General features: G+C 52.2%; 1 protein-coding gene and 1 pseudogene across 4 annotated transcripts in view; both read left to right on the top strand.

Annotated features, from left to right (window-relative positions):
* The window catches only part of LOC132382872 (integrin alpha-M-like), a 41,175-nt gene extending 37,779 nt beyond the window's left edge, over nt 1–3,396 (top strand). For all 4 annotated transcript variants that reach the window (XM_059953358.1, XM_059953361.1, XM_059953360.1 and 1 more), the window contains 4 exons: nt 592–690; nt 1,943–2,047; nt 2,517–2,624; nt 3,054–3,396. In XM_059953358.1, the coding sequence (XP_059809341.1) occupies nt 592–690; nt 1,943–2,047; nt 2,517–2,624; nt 3,054–3,245 (504 nt within the window). In that variant the 3' untranslated portion in view covers nt 3,246–3,396. The remainder of the gene's footprint in view (nt 1–591; nt 691–1,942; nt 2,048–2,516; nt 2,625–3,053) is intronic.
* Nucleotides 3,397–3,778: 382 nt separating this feature from the next.
* Nucleotides 3,779–18,202, top strand: part of LOC132382720 (protein MTO1 homolog, mitochondrial-like) — a 15,492-nt pseudogene continuing 1,068 nt past the window's right edge.

The raw sequence follows: 18,202 nt of genomic DNA, 5'->3' as shown, positions 1-18,202 counted from the left end.
CCCTCCCTCAATACTCCAACATCTCCTCCCCCACTCCTTGATCCACCACTCTCTATTTATGCTCCACGCTCCCGCTCCGCCCCCCAATCCTCGCACCCAGCCCTCCGAAACCCCACCTCTCTCCAACCCCTACAACTAACCCAACTACATTTGTCCCCAAAACCCACTCTTCACCCACCTGCCCCAGCTCCTCCTACCCTGGCTACATCATCCCTTCCCTCTGCAGCTCAATCTCTCTACCCTCTCCACCCCTCCCAGACTACTCCCTGAACTCTTACCCCCCCCCTGAATTTCACCCCACTGACCCCTCCCCACATTACCCCTTTTCCCCATCCCCATCTCCCCTCTCCCTATGTAACTTTCCCCCGTACCACCAAGTTCCGTCTCTTCCTTCGGTTCTCAACTCCTCTCTCCTCGACACTCCCCCACCCGAGACACAACCCCTCGACCGGCCCACCAGCACCCAGCCTCGGACCATAAGGCGAGGAACTGAGGGCAGCTCTGGAGCGCTGCTCGTACAGTCCGAAGTGGGGTGGGAGTTCTCCTCTGTTGTTGCTGACCACAGACCCTGCTCTTCCCCCCACCCCGCAGGAGACCTCCGGGATTCAGGTCCAGACGGTCGTCTGCAACTTCCACTCAAACCCCAACAACAAAACGGAATTCCAGCTGAAGGGCTTCGTACAGCTACAGGTATTGAGGGGATGGGGAAAAGTGGGGTCAAGTGAGGACGGGAAGGGACTCGGGGTATCATGGTGATGGGGAGGTGCTGGGGGAATGGTGGGGGTGACGGTGACGAATAGGTTCTGGGGTGTTATGGTGAAGGGGAGGTGCTGTGGTGTCACGGTGTTGGGGAGGTGCTGGGGGAAATGGATGTCACGGTGACGGGGAGGTGCTGTGGTGTCACGGTGATGGGGAGGTGCTGGGGGAAATGGATGTCACGGTGACGGGGAGGTGCTGTGGTGTCACGGTGATGGGGAGGTGCTGGGGGAAATGGATGTCACGGTGACGGGGAGGTGCTGGGGTGTCACGGTGTTGGGGAGGTGCTGGGGGGAATGGTGGGGGTCATGGTGACGGGGAGGTGCTGGGGTGTCACGGTGACGGGGAGGTGCTGGGGGGAATGGTGGGGGTCATGGTGTCGGGGAAGTGCTGGGGGAATGGTGGGGGTCACGGTGACAGGGAGATGCTGGTTTGTTATGGTGACGGGAAGGTGCTGGGGTGTCACGGTGATGGGGAGGTGCTGGGGGAATGGTAGGGGTCACGGTGACAGGGAGATGCTGGGTTGTTATGGTGACGGGAAGGTGCTGGGGTGTCATGGTGACTGGGAGGTGCTGGGGTGTCATGGTGACGCGGAGGTGCTGGGGGGAATGGTGGGGGTCACGGTGACGGGGAGGTGCTGGGGTGTCATGGTGACGGGGAGGTGCTGGGGTGTCATGGTGACGTGGAGGTGCTGGGGGAATGGTAGGGGTCAGGGTGACGTGGAGGTGCTGGGGGAATGGTAGGGGTCACGGTGAAGGGGAGGTGCTGGTGTGTTATGGTGACGGGAAGGTGCTGGGGTGTCATGATGACGGGAAGGTGCTGGGGGGAATGGTAGAGATCACGGTGTCGGGGAGGTGCTGGGGGAATGTTAGGGTCACGGTGATGGGGAGGTGCTGGGGAAATGGTAGGGGTCACGGTGATGGGCAGGTGCTGGGGGAATGGTGGGGGTCACAGTGTCGAGGAGGTGCTGGAGGAATGGTGGGGGTCACGGTGACGGAGAGGTGCTGGGGTGTCACGGTGACGGAGAGGTGCTGGAGGAATGGTGGGCTGGGGCGTCACGGAGACGGAGGGTTGCTGGGGGAGGGGGAGGGTCACAGACGGGCTTTGGCTAAGAGGTTTCTGGGAGGGGGAGCTGTGAGCGGGTTCGTGCCGCCTCTGATTCCACCCTCTTTGCATCTCCCCACAGCCTAGCGGGGACGTGTACATGACGACCCTGTTCAGCTCGGCTCTCCTCTCTGTAAACAGTTCCCGCCACATCAGCCAGAAGGGAAAACTCAGCCTCAAGGCGGAGGTAATGAACGTGCACAGCCTGATCCCAAGATCTGGGCATGGCGAGGCTGTGAGAATGTTCAAGAATCAGTCCCACCTGTCTCTGCTACATTCCACAAAAAATCCCCCCACAAATCACTCATTAAAACATTCCCGCCCCTTCCTATTCACTCCCACCGTCCGCGGACACAATAGGACGCGCCCCTTCCCATTTACTCCCAACGGGATCTTACACCTTTCCGTCTCTCCCGACTTCTGCACTCCGAATACATCCCAGTCCACTCCCAGAGTCCAAATTCCCAATGGGACCCCACCCTTCTGGTCCTCTCCCACCTTACACACTCCTATTGGGATGCACAGCTTCCTATTCACTCCCATCGTCCGCGCTCCCAGCAGGACCCCGCACTTCCACATTCACTCATTCACTCCGCCCCTTCACGTTGATCTCTACCGCCTGCTCACAATTGGGGTTTGTGTAACTCCTCACGCAGGGACAGACGGATGTGCTGGTCGACCCAAAGAGCGAAAAGATGCTGATAGCCATCGGCTGCGCGTGTGGACTGTTACTCCTCATCATTGTCATCCTCATCCTCTGGAAGGTTAGGGCGCTACATCTCCGGGATGGAGGGAAGGACGGCGAGGGAGCGCTGCTGGCGGTGGGGGCGGGGGGTGTGGGGGGGGGACAGCGAGAAAGGAGAGTTGCGCTGGGAGCGTCAAGCTGAGAGGGAGCACTGCCGGGATGTAACTGTGAAGGAGAGAATGGCGCAGAAAGGAGTGAGTGTGGGAGGGGTGATAAAGGGCAAGAAGGGATGAGCTGGGAGGCGGATTGAGGAGGTGATGGAGCAAAAAGGAAAGCTAGGAATGAGAGAATGGAGGGGCGGCAGAAGGGAGAAAGGTCCGCCGGCGGGAATGTTTGGGCGGAGGGACCCCTTATTGGACGGCTGCTTTGGAGATGGGCGGTGATTGGCCGCGCTCCCTCTGGGTTAGATCCTCACTCCCTGACTCCAGCCCTTCTCCCTGGTTCCCAGTGCGGATTCTTCAAGCGGTCTTTCCCGGAGAGTTATGACGGCGGGTTGCAAGCAGCCGAGAATCAGAAAATGATAGGGATGGATGGGAAGGCAGACGCCTCAGCAATGGCCAATGACGACGAGGGACCGGCGAACGGCAGCTCTCCATCGCCCAATGACAAGACGACACCGCCAATGATAACGCGACTTTGACCGATGCAGAAGCCTTCCCATCTCCTTGATCCCCTTCCCATGCCCGTCTCCCTCTCCCTGTTAATCCCTGCAATACTCCTGCATCGTTATACCCTTTTCCCCTTGCCCACTCCTCAGTTCCGTGTCTCCCCACCCCCCGTCTCTTTCTCCCTTACTGCACCCACACAATGGACTGAGGTCATATTGTCTTCGATCCAGAATCTCAGCCATTTCGCTTGAAGGGTGAGGGATGAGAGGGGTTGGGCTGTGCTGTCGGGCCACAGTGAGAGAACGAACAGCAAGATAGAGCGACTAAGAGTTTACTTGTCTGGAAGTTGGAGAAAGGAGAGGAGGAAAGGAATAGAGGGAAGAAGAAATGGGGGAGGAGTGGAGGGAGATGCAGGAGAGGTGTGGGGTGGAAGGGTAAGAATGGAGAAAATGGGGAGGGTGATAGTGGGTGGGAAGGAACAGGGTGAGAGGAGGGGAGAGGCAAGGAAGGAATGGGAGGACGGGTGTGGAGTGGAAAAGAAGGAGCAGAAGAGGAGGCAGCGAAGATGTGTGGAGGAGGCAGAGAAATGGATGAGGGGGTGAGAGGGTGGGACGTGAGTGGGTGGGTGGAGGAGAGAAGAAGGGAAGAGTGGGGAAGGAAAGGAGAAGGGGAGAGAATGAAAGTGGGAAAAAAGAAGGAAGATGAAGAGATGTTGGGACAGAAAAGTGTCGCGAATCCTGTGACAAGTTGGAAAGGACCAGCAGAAATGGAACACACCTGGAGTCTGGTTTTCCATAAATTAAGACTATATTCATGACTACTACGAATTAATATCATTAAAACCGGATAATACGATACAAGTTATAAACTATTATATCTATCTATCTATCTATCTATCTATCTATCTATCTATCTATCTATCTATCTATCTATCTATCTATCTATCTATCTATCTATCTATCTATCTATCTATCTATCTATCTCCGTAAATGTGTGTGGATACAAAGATAATACTCCCGGAGGTAGATATCAATCTTACGGTGTCAGGTAAGTTTAAGCAGTTCAGTTCACTTTGTGTTGCGTCGAGGTGAATTGATGAAGAGAGAGAGAGTTAATTGAGTTGATGTTTAAGTTGGCAGCTTTAGTTGTTCTTGCTTCTGAAGTCTTTAGAGTCACTTCGTGTGAACCCCACATAGACACAGATGGACAGAGCCCCTTCTAGGGAACGGTCTACTAACCAACGGCACGGGTTCACCACCAGCAGACCCCCACAGGCAAGCTCTTACCCGCACTGGTAATCACGGGTGGAAATTAATCAGTCCGTGGCCTCCACCCTCGTGGTGGTCTTAAACTCCACCAGTGGTTTCTTGGGTGGCTTCCGCAATTCCTCTGCCGTTATCAGACCAAAAGCCCCAACTTTTTATATTCCATTCGAAATTCCAGCCGTCCGTTAGCTCAACCGCTGTGAGCTGTTACCATGGTGATTTCCCAGCTCGTGTCTCAGCTGGCGACGTACTCTCTCTCTCAAGGTCGCAATTAAAAGTGTTATCAAAAGCAAGTCAGAGTCCTCTCTCTCTTTTAATGGCCTCCTTATTCATTAGACTGCTGAATTTTCTAGCAGTTTCTCACCTGCCTTCATCCTTTTGGGAAAATTTTGATCCTTAAGCAATAACCATATAACCATATAACAATCACAGCACGGAAACAGGCCATTTTGGCCCTCCTAGTCTGTACCGAACACTTAATCTCACCTAGTCCCACCTACCCGCACTCAGCCCATAACCCTCCACTCCTTTCCTGTCCATATACCTATCCAATTTTACCTTAAATGACACAACTGAACTGGCCTCTACTACTTCTACAGGAAGCTCATTCCACACAGCTATCACTCTTTGAGTAAAGAAATACCCCCTCGTGTTTCCCTTAAACTTCTGCCCCCTAACTCTCAAATCATGTCCTCTAGTTTGAATCTCCCCTACTCTCAATGGAAACAGCCTGTTCACGTCAATTCTATCTATCCCTCTCAAAATTTTAAATACCTCGATCAAATCCCCCCTCAACCTTCTACGCTCCAATGAATAGAGACCTAACTTGTTCAACCTTTCTCTGTAACTTAATTGCTGAAACCCAGGTAACATCCTAGTAAATCGACTCTGCACTCTCTCTAATTTATTGATATCTTTCCTATAATTCGGTGACCAGAACTGCACACAATATTCCAAATTTGGCCTTACCAATGCCTTGTACAACTTTAGCATTACATCCCAACTTCTGTACTCAATGCTTTGATTTATAAAGGCCAGCGTTCCAAAAGCCCTCTTCACCACCCTATCTACATGAGACTCCACTTTCAGGGAACTATGCACAGTTATTCCTAGATCTCGCTGTTCCTCTGCATTCCTCAATGCCCTACCATTTACTCTGTATGTTCTATTTGGATTATTCCTGCCAAAATGTAGAACCTCACACTTCTCAGCATTAAACTCCATCTGCCAACGTTCAGCCCATTCTTCGAACCGGCATAAATCTCCCTGCAAGCTTTGAAAATCCACCTCATTATCCACAACACCTCCTACCTTAGTATCATCGGCATACTTACTAATCCAATTTACCACCCCATCATCCAGATCATTTATGTATATTACAAACAACATTGGGCCCAAAACAGATCCCTGAGGCACCCCGCTAGTCACCGGCCTCCATCCCGATAAACAATTATCCACCACTACTCTCTGGCATCTCCCATCTAGCCACTGTTGAATCCATTTTATTACTCCAGCATTAATACCTAACGACTGATCCTTCTTAACTAACCTTCCATGTGGAACTTTGTCAAAGGCTTTGCTGAAGTCCATATAGACTACATCCACTGCCTTACCCTCGTCAACATTCCTCGTAACTTCTTCAAAAAATTCAATAAGGTTTGTCAAACATGACCTTCCACGCACAAATCCATGCTGGCTACTTCTAATCAGATCCCGTCTATCCAGATAATTATAAATACTATCTCTAAGAATACTTTCCATTAATTTACCCACCACTGATGTCAAACTGACAGGTCTATAATTGCTAGGCTTCCTTCTAGAACCCTTTTTAAACAATGGAACCACATGAGCAATACACCAATCCTCCGGCACAATCCCCGTTTCTAATGACATCTTAAAGATCTCCGTCAGAGCTCCTGCTATTTCTACACAAACTTCCCTCAAGGTCCTGGGGAATATCCTGTCAGGACTCGGAGATTTATCCACTTCTAAATTTCTTAAAAGCGCCAGTACCTCCACCTCTTTAATTGTCATAGGTTCCATAACTTCCTTACTTGTTTCCCACACCTTACACAATTCAATATCCTTCTCCTTAGTGAATACCGAAGAGAAGAAATCATTCAAAATCTCTCCCATCTCCTTCGGTTCCACACATAGCTGACCAGTCTGATTCTCTAAGGGGCCAATTTTATCCCTCACTATCCTCTTGCTTTTAATATAACTGTAGAAACCTTTCGGATTTACTTTCACCTTATTTGCCAAACCAACCTTGTATCTTCTTTTAGCTTTTCTAATCTCTTTCTTAAGATTCCTTTTACATTCTTTATATTCCTCGAGCAATTCCTTCACTCCATGCTGCCTATATCTATTGTAGACATCCCTCTTTTTCTGAACCAAATCTCTAATATCCCTTGAAAACCATGGTGCTCTCAAACCTTTAACCTTTCCTTTCACCCTAACAGGAACATAAAGATTCAGTACCCTCATAATTTCACCCTTAAATGACCTCTATTTCTCTATTACATCCTTCCCATAAAACAACTTGACCCAATCCACTCTCTCTAAATCCCTTCGCATCCCCTCAAAGTTAGCCTTTCTCCAATCAAAAATATCAACTCTAGGTCTGGACCTTCTCCATAATTATATTGAAGCTAATGCTATTGTGATCACTGGACCCGAAGTGCTCCCCAACACATACATCTGTCAGCTGACCTATCGCATTCCCTAACAGGAGATCCAACACTGCCCCATCTCTAGTCGGTACTTCTATGTATTGTTGCAAAAAACTATCCTGCACACATTTCACAAACTCTAAACCATCCAGCCCTTTTACAGAATGAGCTTCCCAGTCTACGTGTGGAAAATTAAAATCTCCCACAATTACCACCTTGTGTTTACTACAAATATCTGCTATCTCCTTACACATTTGCTCTTCCAACTTACGCGCCCCATTAGGTGGCCTATAATACACTCCTATCAGTGTTACTGCACCTTTCCCATTCTTCAATTCCACCCAAATTGCCTCCCTAGAGGAGCTCTCTAATCTACCCTTCCAAAGCACCGCCATAAGATTTTCTCGGACAAGCAATGCAACACCTCCTCCTCTGGCCCCTCCTACTCTATCACACCTGAAGCAACTAAATCCAGGACTATTTAGTTGCCAATCACACCCTTCCTGCAACCATGTTTCACTAATAGCTACAACATCATAATTCCAGGTATCAATCCACGCTTTAAGCTCATCCACCTTTCTTACAATGCTCCTAGCATTAAAATAGATACATTTAAGATACTTAAAACATTTAATATTTTGCTGACTCACAGATTCTACCCACCAAGCACCACATTTCACTTCACAAAGTGTACATTCAGCACTTGCACATTTCATCAGCATTTTTTAACAGCGGGATAGGCAATCCGCAATGATATTGCCCACACCCCTTAAGTGTCTTATCTCGATATCAATCTGCTGTAAACACAGGCTCCAGTTTAATAATTGACAATTTCAATCTTTAATCTTGTCTAAAAACACTAAATGGTTGTGGTCAGTGTAGACCTGTAACGGCTTTTGTGCGGCACTGATGTAAACCTCGAAATGTTGTAATGCAAAAATGAGGGACAGCAATTTTTTTTCTATTGTTGAGTAAATTTTCTGGTGCACATTAAACTTTTTGGAAAAGTATGCCACCGGATATTCAATGCCATCATCTCCCCTCTGTAATAGCACTGCCCCTGCAGCTTCATCGCTAGCGTCCGTCGCTAGGAGAACGGCTTAGTTAAGTCCGGTGCCTTTAGCACTTGATGGTGACACAAGATACCCTTTAACCGTTCGAACGTCTTTTGGCAACGCCCATCCCACACAAATCGTTTACATTTTCTCAACAGTTTTGTCCGTGGAAGGGCAATATCCACAAAGTTCTTGCAAAATTTTCGATAATACCCCACCATACCTAAATACCTTCTGAAGGCTCTCTTACCCGTTGAAATGGGTACATCAGCGATAGCCTGAACATTACCTTTTACAGGAGCCAGTTGAGCCTGGCTCACCACGTAAGCAAGATATGTGACCCTGGCGTGACCACACTCACTCTTGGCAAGGTTCACTGTTAGATTAGCTTTAGAGAGCCGGTCAAATAATTTCTCTACTGTTACAATGTGTTCCTCCCATGTGTCGTTCCATACTACTAATCGTCAATATATGCCCCAGTATACTTCAAGCCTTGAATCACAGACTTTCTCTCACGTTAGAATGTCCCAGGGGCATTTTTCATCCCGAAAGGCATCACATTATACTCGTACAACCCCAATCGGGTGACGAATGCCGATATCCCTCGAGCCCTATCGTTTAAGGGAACGCACCAGTACCCTTTTAGCAGGTCAATTTTTGTTAGGTACTTAGCCCTATCGATGCAGTCATCTATTCTGGGAATAGGGTAAGCATCTGTTTTGGTTATTGCGTTGACCTTTCTATAATCTGTGCAAAATCTTATTGTCCCATCGGGCTTGGGAACTATCACGCAGAGGTGGATGGCCTGATAATACCATTGACCAATGTATATTCGATTTCCTGTTCCACTATTTTACTACGTTCTGCATTCATCCTGTAGGGGTACTATTTCACTGGATCAGCCTGCCCCACAATGACATCATGTGCAGCTATACTGCACTGCCTCGGTGTATCTGGGAATACATCGGAATGTTTGCCAATTAGCTCCTTTATCTGTTGTTGTTGCTTCAGTTCAGGGTGGTTAAATTTACTGTCTATGTTCTCCAAAACACTAGCATTCTGAAGTATAGCTGAAACAAGACACTGCTCATTACACTCCCCCGTTAACTCTGGGCTAGTCTTTACAGCTGGGTCTTGTTTGGTCGTGACCCCAGCTGATACGGATTGAGTCAAAATAAGGTTTGATTAGGTTCACATGCACTAATTGAGTGGCCTTCCTTCTACCAGGTGTCCTGATCACGTAGTTCAGCTCATCAATTTTCCTCATTATTCTGTAAGGTCCACTATGTTGAGCCTGGAGAGGGTGATTCTCCAAGGGAAACAAAACGAAAACCTTATCCCCAACCTCATAGCTTCACTCCCTCGCCAGTCTGTCATACCAGCGCTTCATATCAGCCTGAGAGTCGTAGAGATTTTGTTTCGCAAGGTCACAAGCCCTGCTCAGCCTGTCTCGAAACTCTAAGGCATAATCCAATACCCCAATTTGCACTTACTTCTGAGACCATTGCTCTCTCAGTAAGGTCAAGGGTCCTCGAGGGCTATGACTGAACACGAGCTCAAACGGACTGAACCCCAACGATTCCTGGATCGAATCTCCTATTGCAAATAGGAGTAAAGGTATATTCTCATCCCAATATTTTTCATTTTCCATACAGCACGTTTTAATCATGGTTTTGAGGGTAGAGTGAAGTCTCTCTATCTCTCCCTGGGATTGGGGATGGTATGCCCTGGACAAAATTGGTTTCGCTCCCAGTTACGTAACTATCTGTTGAAATACACCCGATGTAAAATTGCTGCCCTGATCCGATTGTATCTCCTTGGGTAGACCCATTAACGTGAAGAATTTAATAAGTGCCTTCAGCACTGTTTTAGCCTTTAGGTTCCTGAGGGGTATTGCTTCTGTGAACCTGGAGACAGCACACATAACGGTACCAAGTATTGGTGGCCACCTGCAGTCTCTGGCAGTGGGCCAACACAATCCACAGTGACCCTGGAGAAAGGTTCACCAGAAGCTGGTATGGGGCCAAGTGGCGCCTTTGGGATGGTCTGATTCGGTTTCCCTACCACTTGACATGTGTGACAGGTTTTACAAATAACCGCCACATCCTTTCTTATACCCGGCCAATGAAATTCTTTCATAATCTTGTGCCCTGTCTTTCTAACTGTCCCCCTAAAGGCATTGTATGAGCCATCTTTAAAATTTCTGTACGGTAACCCTTCAGAACCACCACTTGGTGCACCGCGGTCCACTCCTCATCGGCAGGTACTGTCGATGGTCTCCACTTCCTCATTAATACCCCGTCCTTCAGATAGTAACCCACTGACTCCCTCTGAATTTCATCCTTAGAAAGAGCTGTCTCTTTTAAAACTGCAATCTCAGGATCCCTATCCTGCTCTGCCATAAGCTTCCGCCTGGACAATGACAACCCCCCCCCCCCCCCACCTTATCCGTCTCACTACCTGAGTCCTGGTGCAACACGGACGGTAGAAAAGTTTCAGTTAAGTCAGTAGGATCCGTACCCCTGTCTTTGCTATCGCGGGCACCTGACCCCTCCCGTCCAGATCGATTCACTTCTGCAGCCTTTATTGTCATGCTTTTTGTGACCGCGCATGCGGGATAAAGTTCACTGTCTGCGCTTGTCTCACTAACAGCAGGCCGGCTTGTTAGCTGTAACCCTGGGTATACATCTTTGCCTGCCAGGACATTGCCCAACAATCTCTATCGGTATCAAACAGCTATCGTTATCCCTATCCCTATCCCGACTGGTCCAGACACTAAGTCACATTTCAAAATTATTTTTTGCAAAGGCACGACCTCTGTTCCCTTGCCAATACCTTCCAGAATATTCACTTGGTCTGTTTTTGTCTCGTCACCAAATTCAAAGACATCACTTAATATCAGTGACTGAAAGGCTCCAGCATCGCGCCAGATTCCCACTGGAACTAGGGGCGACCCCTCCTTCACAGACACAAAACCCTTGATAATAAACCATTCAATCCCTTCTTGAACTCGGCCAGAGCCCCGCATTAGGGTTAGGGTTACTTTGTGTGGTCTCAGCCGCCGGCCCACACGCGTCGTTTTCACCCTTCTCCTTTCCCATTTCTTTCTTCCGAATAAGACAGTTGGACGCCACATTGCCAGGCTTCCTGCAGTAGTAACAGGTAAAACTGGAAAACTTATCTTTGGTCGGTTTCCCCTCCTCTTGACCTCTGTCACTAGCTCCTGCCTTGTTTCCTGTGTTACTCGACGGATTATCCCAGTAACTCTTCTGGTAACCCTTGCTCGGGAAAAACTAAATCTTGTGAGTCAGGGCAAACTCATCCGCTAACCTAGCGGCTGTGGAAAGAGTCTCAACCTCTTTCTCTTCTAAGTATATCCGTATCTCACTAGGGACACACTCTTTAGGTACCTCGATCAGCATTAGCTGTCTCACTTTGTGGTAGTCCTCGTCTTCCTCTCTCGAGGCACACCACCGATCAAAGGACTTCTCCTTTTCACGGGCAAACTCTATATATGTCTGGTTCCCAGACTTCCTCAAACCCCGAAAATTCTGTCGTGCGCTTCTGCCACCATTTCATAGACATTAAGCACAGCCTCATTCACAGCATCATAATTAGTCGACACAGTCACAGACAAGGCGGAATATACTTGCAGCACCTTCCCTTTTAACACATTTGCAGCAACAGTGCCCAGTCCTCCCTCGACCACTTCCTGTCCTGAGCCACCTTCTCAAAATGTAGGAAGTACCTATCAACGTCTCCTTCAGCCAACGGAGCTGCCAACTTAATTTCCTGACTGTCATTAATTGATACACGCCTCTCGCCACCACGGCCTGACACTTGACCCTCTTGACGCCGCATCTCCTTCTCAAGCTCCCTCTGCCTCTGCAGCCTCCATTCTTAATTGTTCAAGTCGTAACAGGATCTCCCCATCACCTATCGGAAACTCCTGTAGCGACTCAAATAACTCTTTCCCAACACAATATTCAGCTATTTTCCTCCGAATTCCTGCCTTTGTCATACTCCTCTGTATTCCAGAAAGTTTCCATTTTTTAGCAGTGTCACATGGAACCTCCTTTCTGGCTCTCCTCAAAAACAGGGGAGTAGGGTTCTCTAAAATTCAATAGCCTCCATTTCTGCTGTTTTCCACACACAGATTAATAACAAGGGATTTCCCCAATCAAGGCATGTCCCCATAATTTCGAAAATCGGCTCCAACTAAATTTGTTCAGATCCCGGACGTAAGCCCCAATTTTCCCCTCCCCCCTCCCCCTGCCCCATCCTTACCCTCTCCCCTCCCCCCACCCTTCCCCTCACCCCTCCCCCTCCCCCATCCTTCCCCTCACCCCTCCCCCTCCCCGTCCTTCCCCTCACCCCTCCCCCATCCTTACCCTCACCCCTCCCCCTCCACATACTTCCCCACACCCCTCCCCCATCCTTCCCCTCACCCCTCCCCCTCCCCCTCCCCATCCTTCCCCTCACCCCTCCCCCTCCCCCATCCTTCCCCTTCCCCCTCCCCCTCCCCATCCCTCCTCTTACCCCTCCCCCTCCACCATCCTTCCCCTCACCCCTCCCCTCCCCCATCCTTCCCCTCACCCCTCCCCCTCCCCCATCCTTCCCCTCACCCCTCCCCCTCCCCGTCCTTTCCCTCACCCCTCCCCCATCCTTCCCCTCACCCCTCCCCCTCCACATACTTCCCCACACCCCTCCCCCATCCTTCCCCTCACCCCTCCCCCTCCCCCTCCCCATCCTTCCCCTCACCCCTCCCCCTCCCCCATCCTTCCCCTTCCCCCTCCCCCTCCCCATCCCTCCTCTTACCCCTCCCCCTCCACCATCCTTCCCCTCACCCCTCCCCTCCCCCATCCTTCCCCTCACCCCTCCCCTCCCCCATCCTTCCCCTCACCCTCCCCTCCCCATCCCCTCACCCCTCCCCCTCCGCCATCCTTCCCCTCACCCCTCCCCCTCTCCATCCTTCCCCTCACCCTTCCCCCTCCCCATCCCCTTTCCCCTTTCCCCCTCCCCATCCTTCCCTTACCCCTCCCCCTCCCCATCCCTCCCCTTACCCCTCCCCCTCCCCCATCCTTCCCCTCACCCTCCCCTCCCCCATCCTTCCCCTCACCCCTCCCCCTCCCCATCCCCCACCTCTCCCCCTCCCCCTCCGCCATCCTTCCCCTCACCCCTCCCCCTCCGCCATCCTTCCCCTCACCCCTCCCCCTCCCCATCCTACCCCTCCCCCTCCCCAACCTTCCCCTCACCCCTCCCCCTCCCCATCCTTCCCCTCACCCCTCCCCCTCCCCATCCTTCCCCTCAACCCTCCCCCTCCCCATCCTTCCCCTTCCCCTTTCCCCCCTACCCTTCAATCCTCACCCCTCTAACCCCTCCTCCCCTCCTCCTCTCTCTCTGTTTCCCACTCTGTCATTTCTTCCTTCACCCCACTGACGGGATGTTTACACCCGACAGGGACGCCCCCTCGGATACAGCGGGACTCAGTCAATCTCGGCGTGTTGGAGACTCACAGGGGGGACAGCCGACCCATCCCCTTCAGCTTTCTCAGCACCAGCGTTGCCATTCAGGTGAGGGGGGGAGGGTGGGGGAAGGCAAGGATGGGATATGAGGGAGGGATAGGGTTGGATGCGAGGAGGGAGGGGGCTGACGGGATGGGGAGAAGGCGCGATGGGTGGAGTGTAGTAATGGCGAAGAGGGAGGGGGAACAGGAAGGGGAGATGAGGAGGGAGAGAGGGTGGAGGGGATGAGGAGAGATTGGAGTGGGTCAAGGAAGGAGGGGGTTGATAAGGGAGAAGAGGTTAGGTGGGGGGGATGACGAGGGAGAGAGTGGAGTGGGTGGTCAGGTGATGGAGAGAGGGGAGTGGGTGGGATGAGGAGAGAGGTGGAGTGTGTGGGTGAGGAGAGAGGGTGAGCAGGTGTGAAGGTGGGAGATGGGGATGAGGAGGGGAGAGGCAGAGTGGGTGGGGGTGAGAGAGAGTGGGGGATTGGGTGGGGGGATTGAAGAGGGACGGTCAGAGAGTTGTACTCAATAACTCTCTCTCTCTCCCCACCGTTCTCCAGCCAGATGAGCAGCTACCCTGTTACCTCACCCACACAGGTCCTGAGGCCGAGCGCCTCGTCAGAGAGAATCTTCACCTGAACCCTCACGTCCAGGAGACCACCCGTGGACCCCGGTAATCAGAGCAGATCCTCCCCCCACCCCCAGCGCCTCTTCGCCACACACCCTCTTGTCCTCACCACTCGGCCTCTCTCTCCCCGTCCCCCAATGTGGCATTTCACCCCCCAACACACTTTCCACACCCACTTTGTGTGTGTTTGTGAGTGACAGTGTGTTTGAGTGTGTGTCGCTCTGTGTGTGTTTGTGACTGTGTGGGTCTGTGTGTGTGTGTGACCCTGACTCTGTGTGTGTTTGTGTTTGTGTGTCGGTCTCTGTGTGTGAGTGACTGCATGAGAGTGTTTTTGTCTGTGACAGTGTATATGTGTGTCAGTCTGTGTACCTGTGTGAGTGACAGTGTGTTTCTGTGTGTGTCAGTCTCTGTGTGACTGACTCTGTGTGTTTGTGAAATAAGCTATTCCGCATCACCCTTCGACTTCCCAGTCCTTTACCCCCTACTCTTCCTTCCTGTATTCCCCCATCCCCTCAGCCCTCTTCCTCTGTTGCCCCCTCCCTAACCCTCTCTCCGTTCCTTACTCTCTACTCACCCCCACCCCAGGTACTGTCCCTCCCTGGAGGCCAAGGTTCTCCGCTTCTCCGGCCGCTCCCACCAGGTGTGGCTGGAGCCTGAAGGCCTGTGCTCGGACGTCCTGTACCCCCAGGGTCTTTCCACCACCCTCCCCCCCGAACTGCAGCAGCAGCTGGTCAGCTCCATCCCCGGCCTGCAGACGGCCAAAATCCTGCAGCCTGGTGAGTGAGGCCTGCGGGGCAGACGGACAGAGGGGCAGGTTCAAGAGGGGATGAAGCAGAGGGTCAGAAGGGCAGAAGAGGGGAGGGACCGGAAAGACGGGGAGGCGGGCGGGAGGAAGGAAGTGGGAGAATAGTAGAGCAAGCAGGGAGAGAAAGCAAAGGAGGAGAAGTGAGGAGAGACGGAGGGGGAAGGACGAGGATGGGGATGATGAAGGTTGTGGAGATGTTGGTAGGGAGGGTGGAAGGGAAAGAAAGAAGAAGTTTGCGGGAGAGTGGGAAGGGAGGGGAGAGGGGAAGAGGACAGTGAAGAATTGGGAGGTAGGAGTGAGGGGAAGAGAGAAGGAGGTGCCAGTAGAGAGGATGGAGGGGAGAGGAGGTGGGGTAGAGCTCATCAGTTCATTTTACTTTCCACTTCTTCCCCCTTTCCCTGCCCTCTCTACAATCCCCCCTCCAACCCACCCTTCTCCCACACCCCCCTTGTGACCCCTTTCAAACCCCATTCTCTCCTCTCCCTCCACCTCCTCCGCCTCTACCCCATCCACACCCTTTCCTCTTCCCCCCACACACTCCCCACTCTTCCCCCCTTCTCTGTCATCCCCCCAGGGTACGGGGTACAGTATGACTATGTGGACCCCCGACAGTTGACCCCTGGTTGGAGACCCGGATGGTACAGGGTCTCTTCCTGGCGGGACAGATTAATGGGACCACTGGCTACGAGGAGACAGCTGCTCAGGTAATCTAACAACCCCCTCCACCGCCCCCCCGGTGTCCCCTCTATGGGCGGGTTCTTGTCCCTCAGCCCTTACCACTCAGACTGAACAGTTACGCTTGGCGGACACTCCCTCCCTTCCCCAACTCCCTCACAGGCGGTGGGATTGGATTCTACAACACGTGGGTGTGAGCGGAGAGCCAATCACTGGGGAACCTGGCGGTGAGGCGGGAGATGCTGGCGTTAGCGGTGGGAACGTGGATGCAGAATTTACCGATGCACCAGTTCACAGCTCTCTCCATCTCTCACTTTTCCCCACCTCCTCTCTACCCCTCCCTTCATCTGCTCCTGCCTTCCCCTCTCCCCCATTCCTTCCCACTTTCTGTCCCCCCCCCATTTCCCCCAAACTACAGGGGCTGATCGCAGGCATTAACGCCGCCCTCCGTGGGCGGGGGTCTAGCCCGTTCGTAGTGGGACGCACCGAGGGGTACGTCGGGGTGCTGATCGACGACCTGACCTCACTGGGCACCACCGAACCCTACCGCATGTTCAGTGGGCGGGTGGAGTTCCGGCTGGGGCTGAGGCCAGACAACGCGGACCAGAGGCTGACCGCCAGGGGTAGGGACGGACCGAGGGAAGGGCGAGGGATGACGGAGGGAGTGGGAGTGGGGGGAGGATGGAGGGATAGACGGTGTGAGTAGATGGTGGGGAGGGGGTAAGAGGATGAAAATGAATAGGGATGGTCGAAGATGGGAGAAAGGGAGAGGAAATAGTGATGAGGGCATGGGGAGGGGGAAGGGAAGAGTGGAGGGTGTTGGAGGGGGAGAGAGGTAGCAGGATGTGGAATGGGGCGTGGGAGGGTTAGTGAAGGGTCTGTGGTGTGTGGGGGATCCTTTCCTTGTCATTATCCATTCTCTGAGGTTCCCCGATTCATTCCCTCTGTCACTGGCTCCAAACCATCTTTGGACAACCCCTTCGACTCTAAACCTTCCAATGCACACACAGGTGTCACCCCTCCCGGCTCTGCCAACTGTATACCCCACCCCCCGATTCTGCTATCTGTATACCCCACCCCTCTCGACCTGCCCCCCATATACCCCACCCCTCACTCTGCCCCTCTGTATACCCCACCCCCCGACTCTGCCACCGGTATACCCCACCCTCGACTCTGCCACCTGTATACCCCACCCCCCGATTCTGCCATCTGTATACCCCACCCCTCCCGACTGCCCCTCTTTATATCTTGTCTCTGATCCCCCTTTCCTCCCACTCCGCCTCTGACTCCACTCCATCCGAGGTTCGCACAGCAGGTCTGCGTGTCCCTCCCTTACTGGCCGCGTCCCTGTCTGACTCTGTGTGGTCTGCGTGCCCCTCCAGCACAGTCACTGGCTCTGCCTCCTCTGACCGATTCTGTTGCCCCAGGTTACGCCGAGGCAGGCTGCGTGTCCTGGAAGCGGCAGCAGGAGGCCCAGCGTGTCAGTCAGGCCCTCGAGCATGGATTGGCCACCCTCAAGTCCGTCTGTTACTCAGGCACCCAATGGCTACGCCTCCTGCCGGACACAAAGGTCAGCCCAGAGCGCAGTGACCGGCCCAGGTCAGTGGGACGCAGGCAACGTTTCCTATAATTATTTTCGCCGCTGAACAGACCAACCATTGCTCTGAGCCAGATCTTTATGCACACCCTGAAAACTGCTCGGCACTTAACAATTTTCTTTTGTAACATGCATATCAAACCAACACAAACCACAGCTCACAACTCAGGTAGACGATGTTAGGCAGACAAAACAACTGGCAGGCGCAATGGCAAAAGTAAAATGTTTGACCGGGATGGCGATGGCGTTCATTACCAATGAGCCACCGACTTCCATTCTGTGTTTATTGTCGCAATTTCCAACAGTGTTGTAACTTGAAACACTGACAACGGAAATACGTGGCAGCTCAAAACACTTCAATTTTGTTTGTTATCTAGAAAATTTAGATTAATTAACACATTAATTACAGGGTATTTGACTATTATATTAACAGCATATAACAAAATTCCAGCTTTGCGGCATTAAAGGGTATGTGCGCATAAGCATTTCGGTTACTGTGCATCCACGTCCCTGCACAGCTTCGGGGGGGGGGGGGCCCATTTGGGGAGGATGTGTAGCTGGGATGAGGGGAAGGGTAGAGAAGATGGGTTGGGAGGGGTGAGGTGTGCAGATGGGAGTTAGGAAAGAGTTGAGAGGCATGGGATGTAGAAAACAAATGAGGTGGGGAGGGAGGTGAAGGAAGGGGGAACCGAGAGTTAGCGAGGTGCAGGGGGAGGTGGAGAGAGGGTGTAGGCAGAGGAAGAAGGTAAGGATGTAGTGAGGGAGAAGCAAAGTGTGGAGAGGGAA

The sequence above is a fragment of the Hypanus sabinus genome, chromosome 29 (genome assembly GCF_030144855.1).
Source record: "Hypanus sabinus isolate sHypSab1 chromosome 29, sHypSab1.hap1, whole genome shotgun sequence".
In the NCBI taxonomy this organism is placed as follows: domain Eukaryota; kingdom Metazoa; phylum Chordata; class Chondrichthyes; order Myliobatiformes; family Dasyatidae; genus Hypanus; species Hypanus sabinus.
Note: the sequence above shows the minus strand (reverse complement) of the source record. Positions and strands in the feature narration are given on the sequence as shown.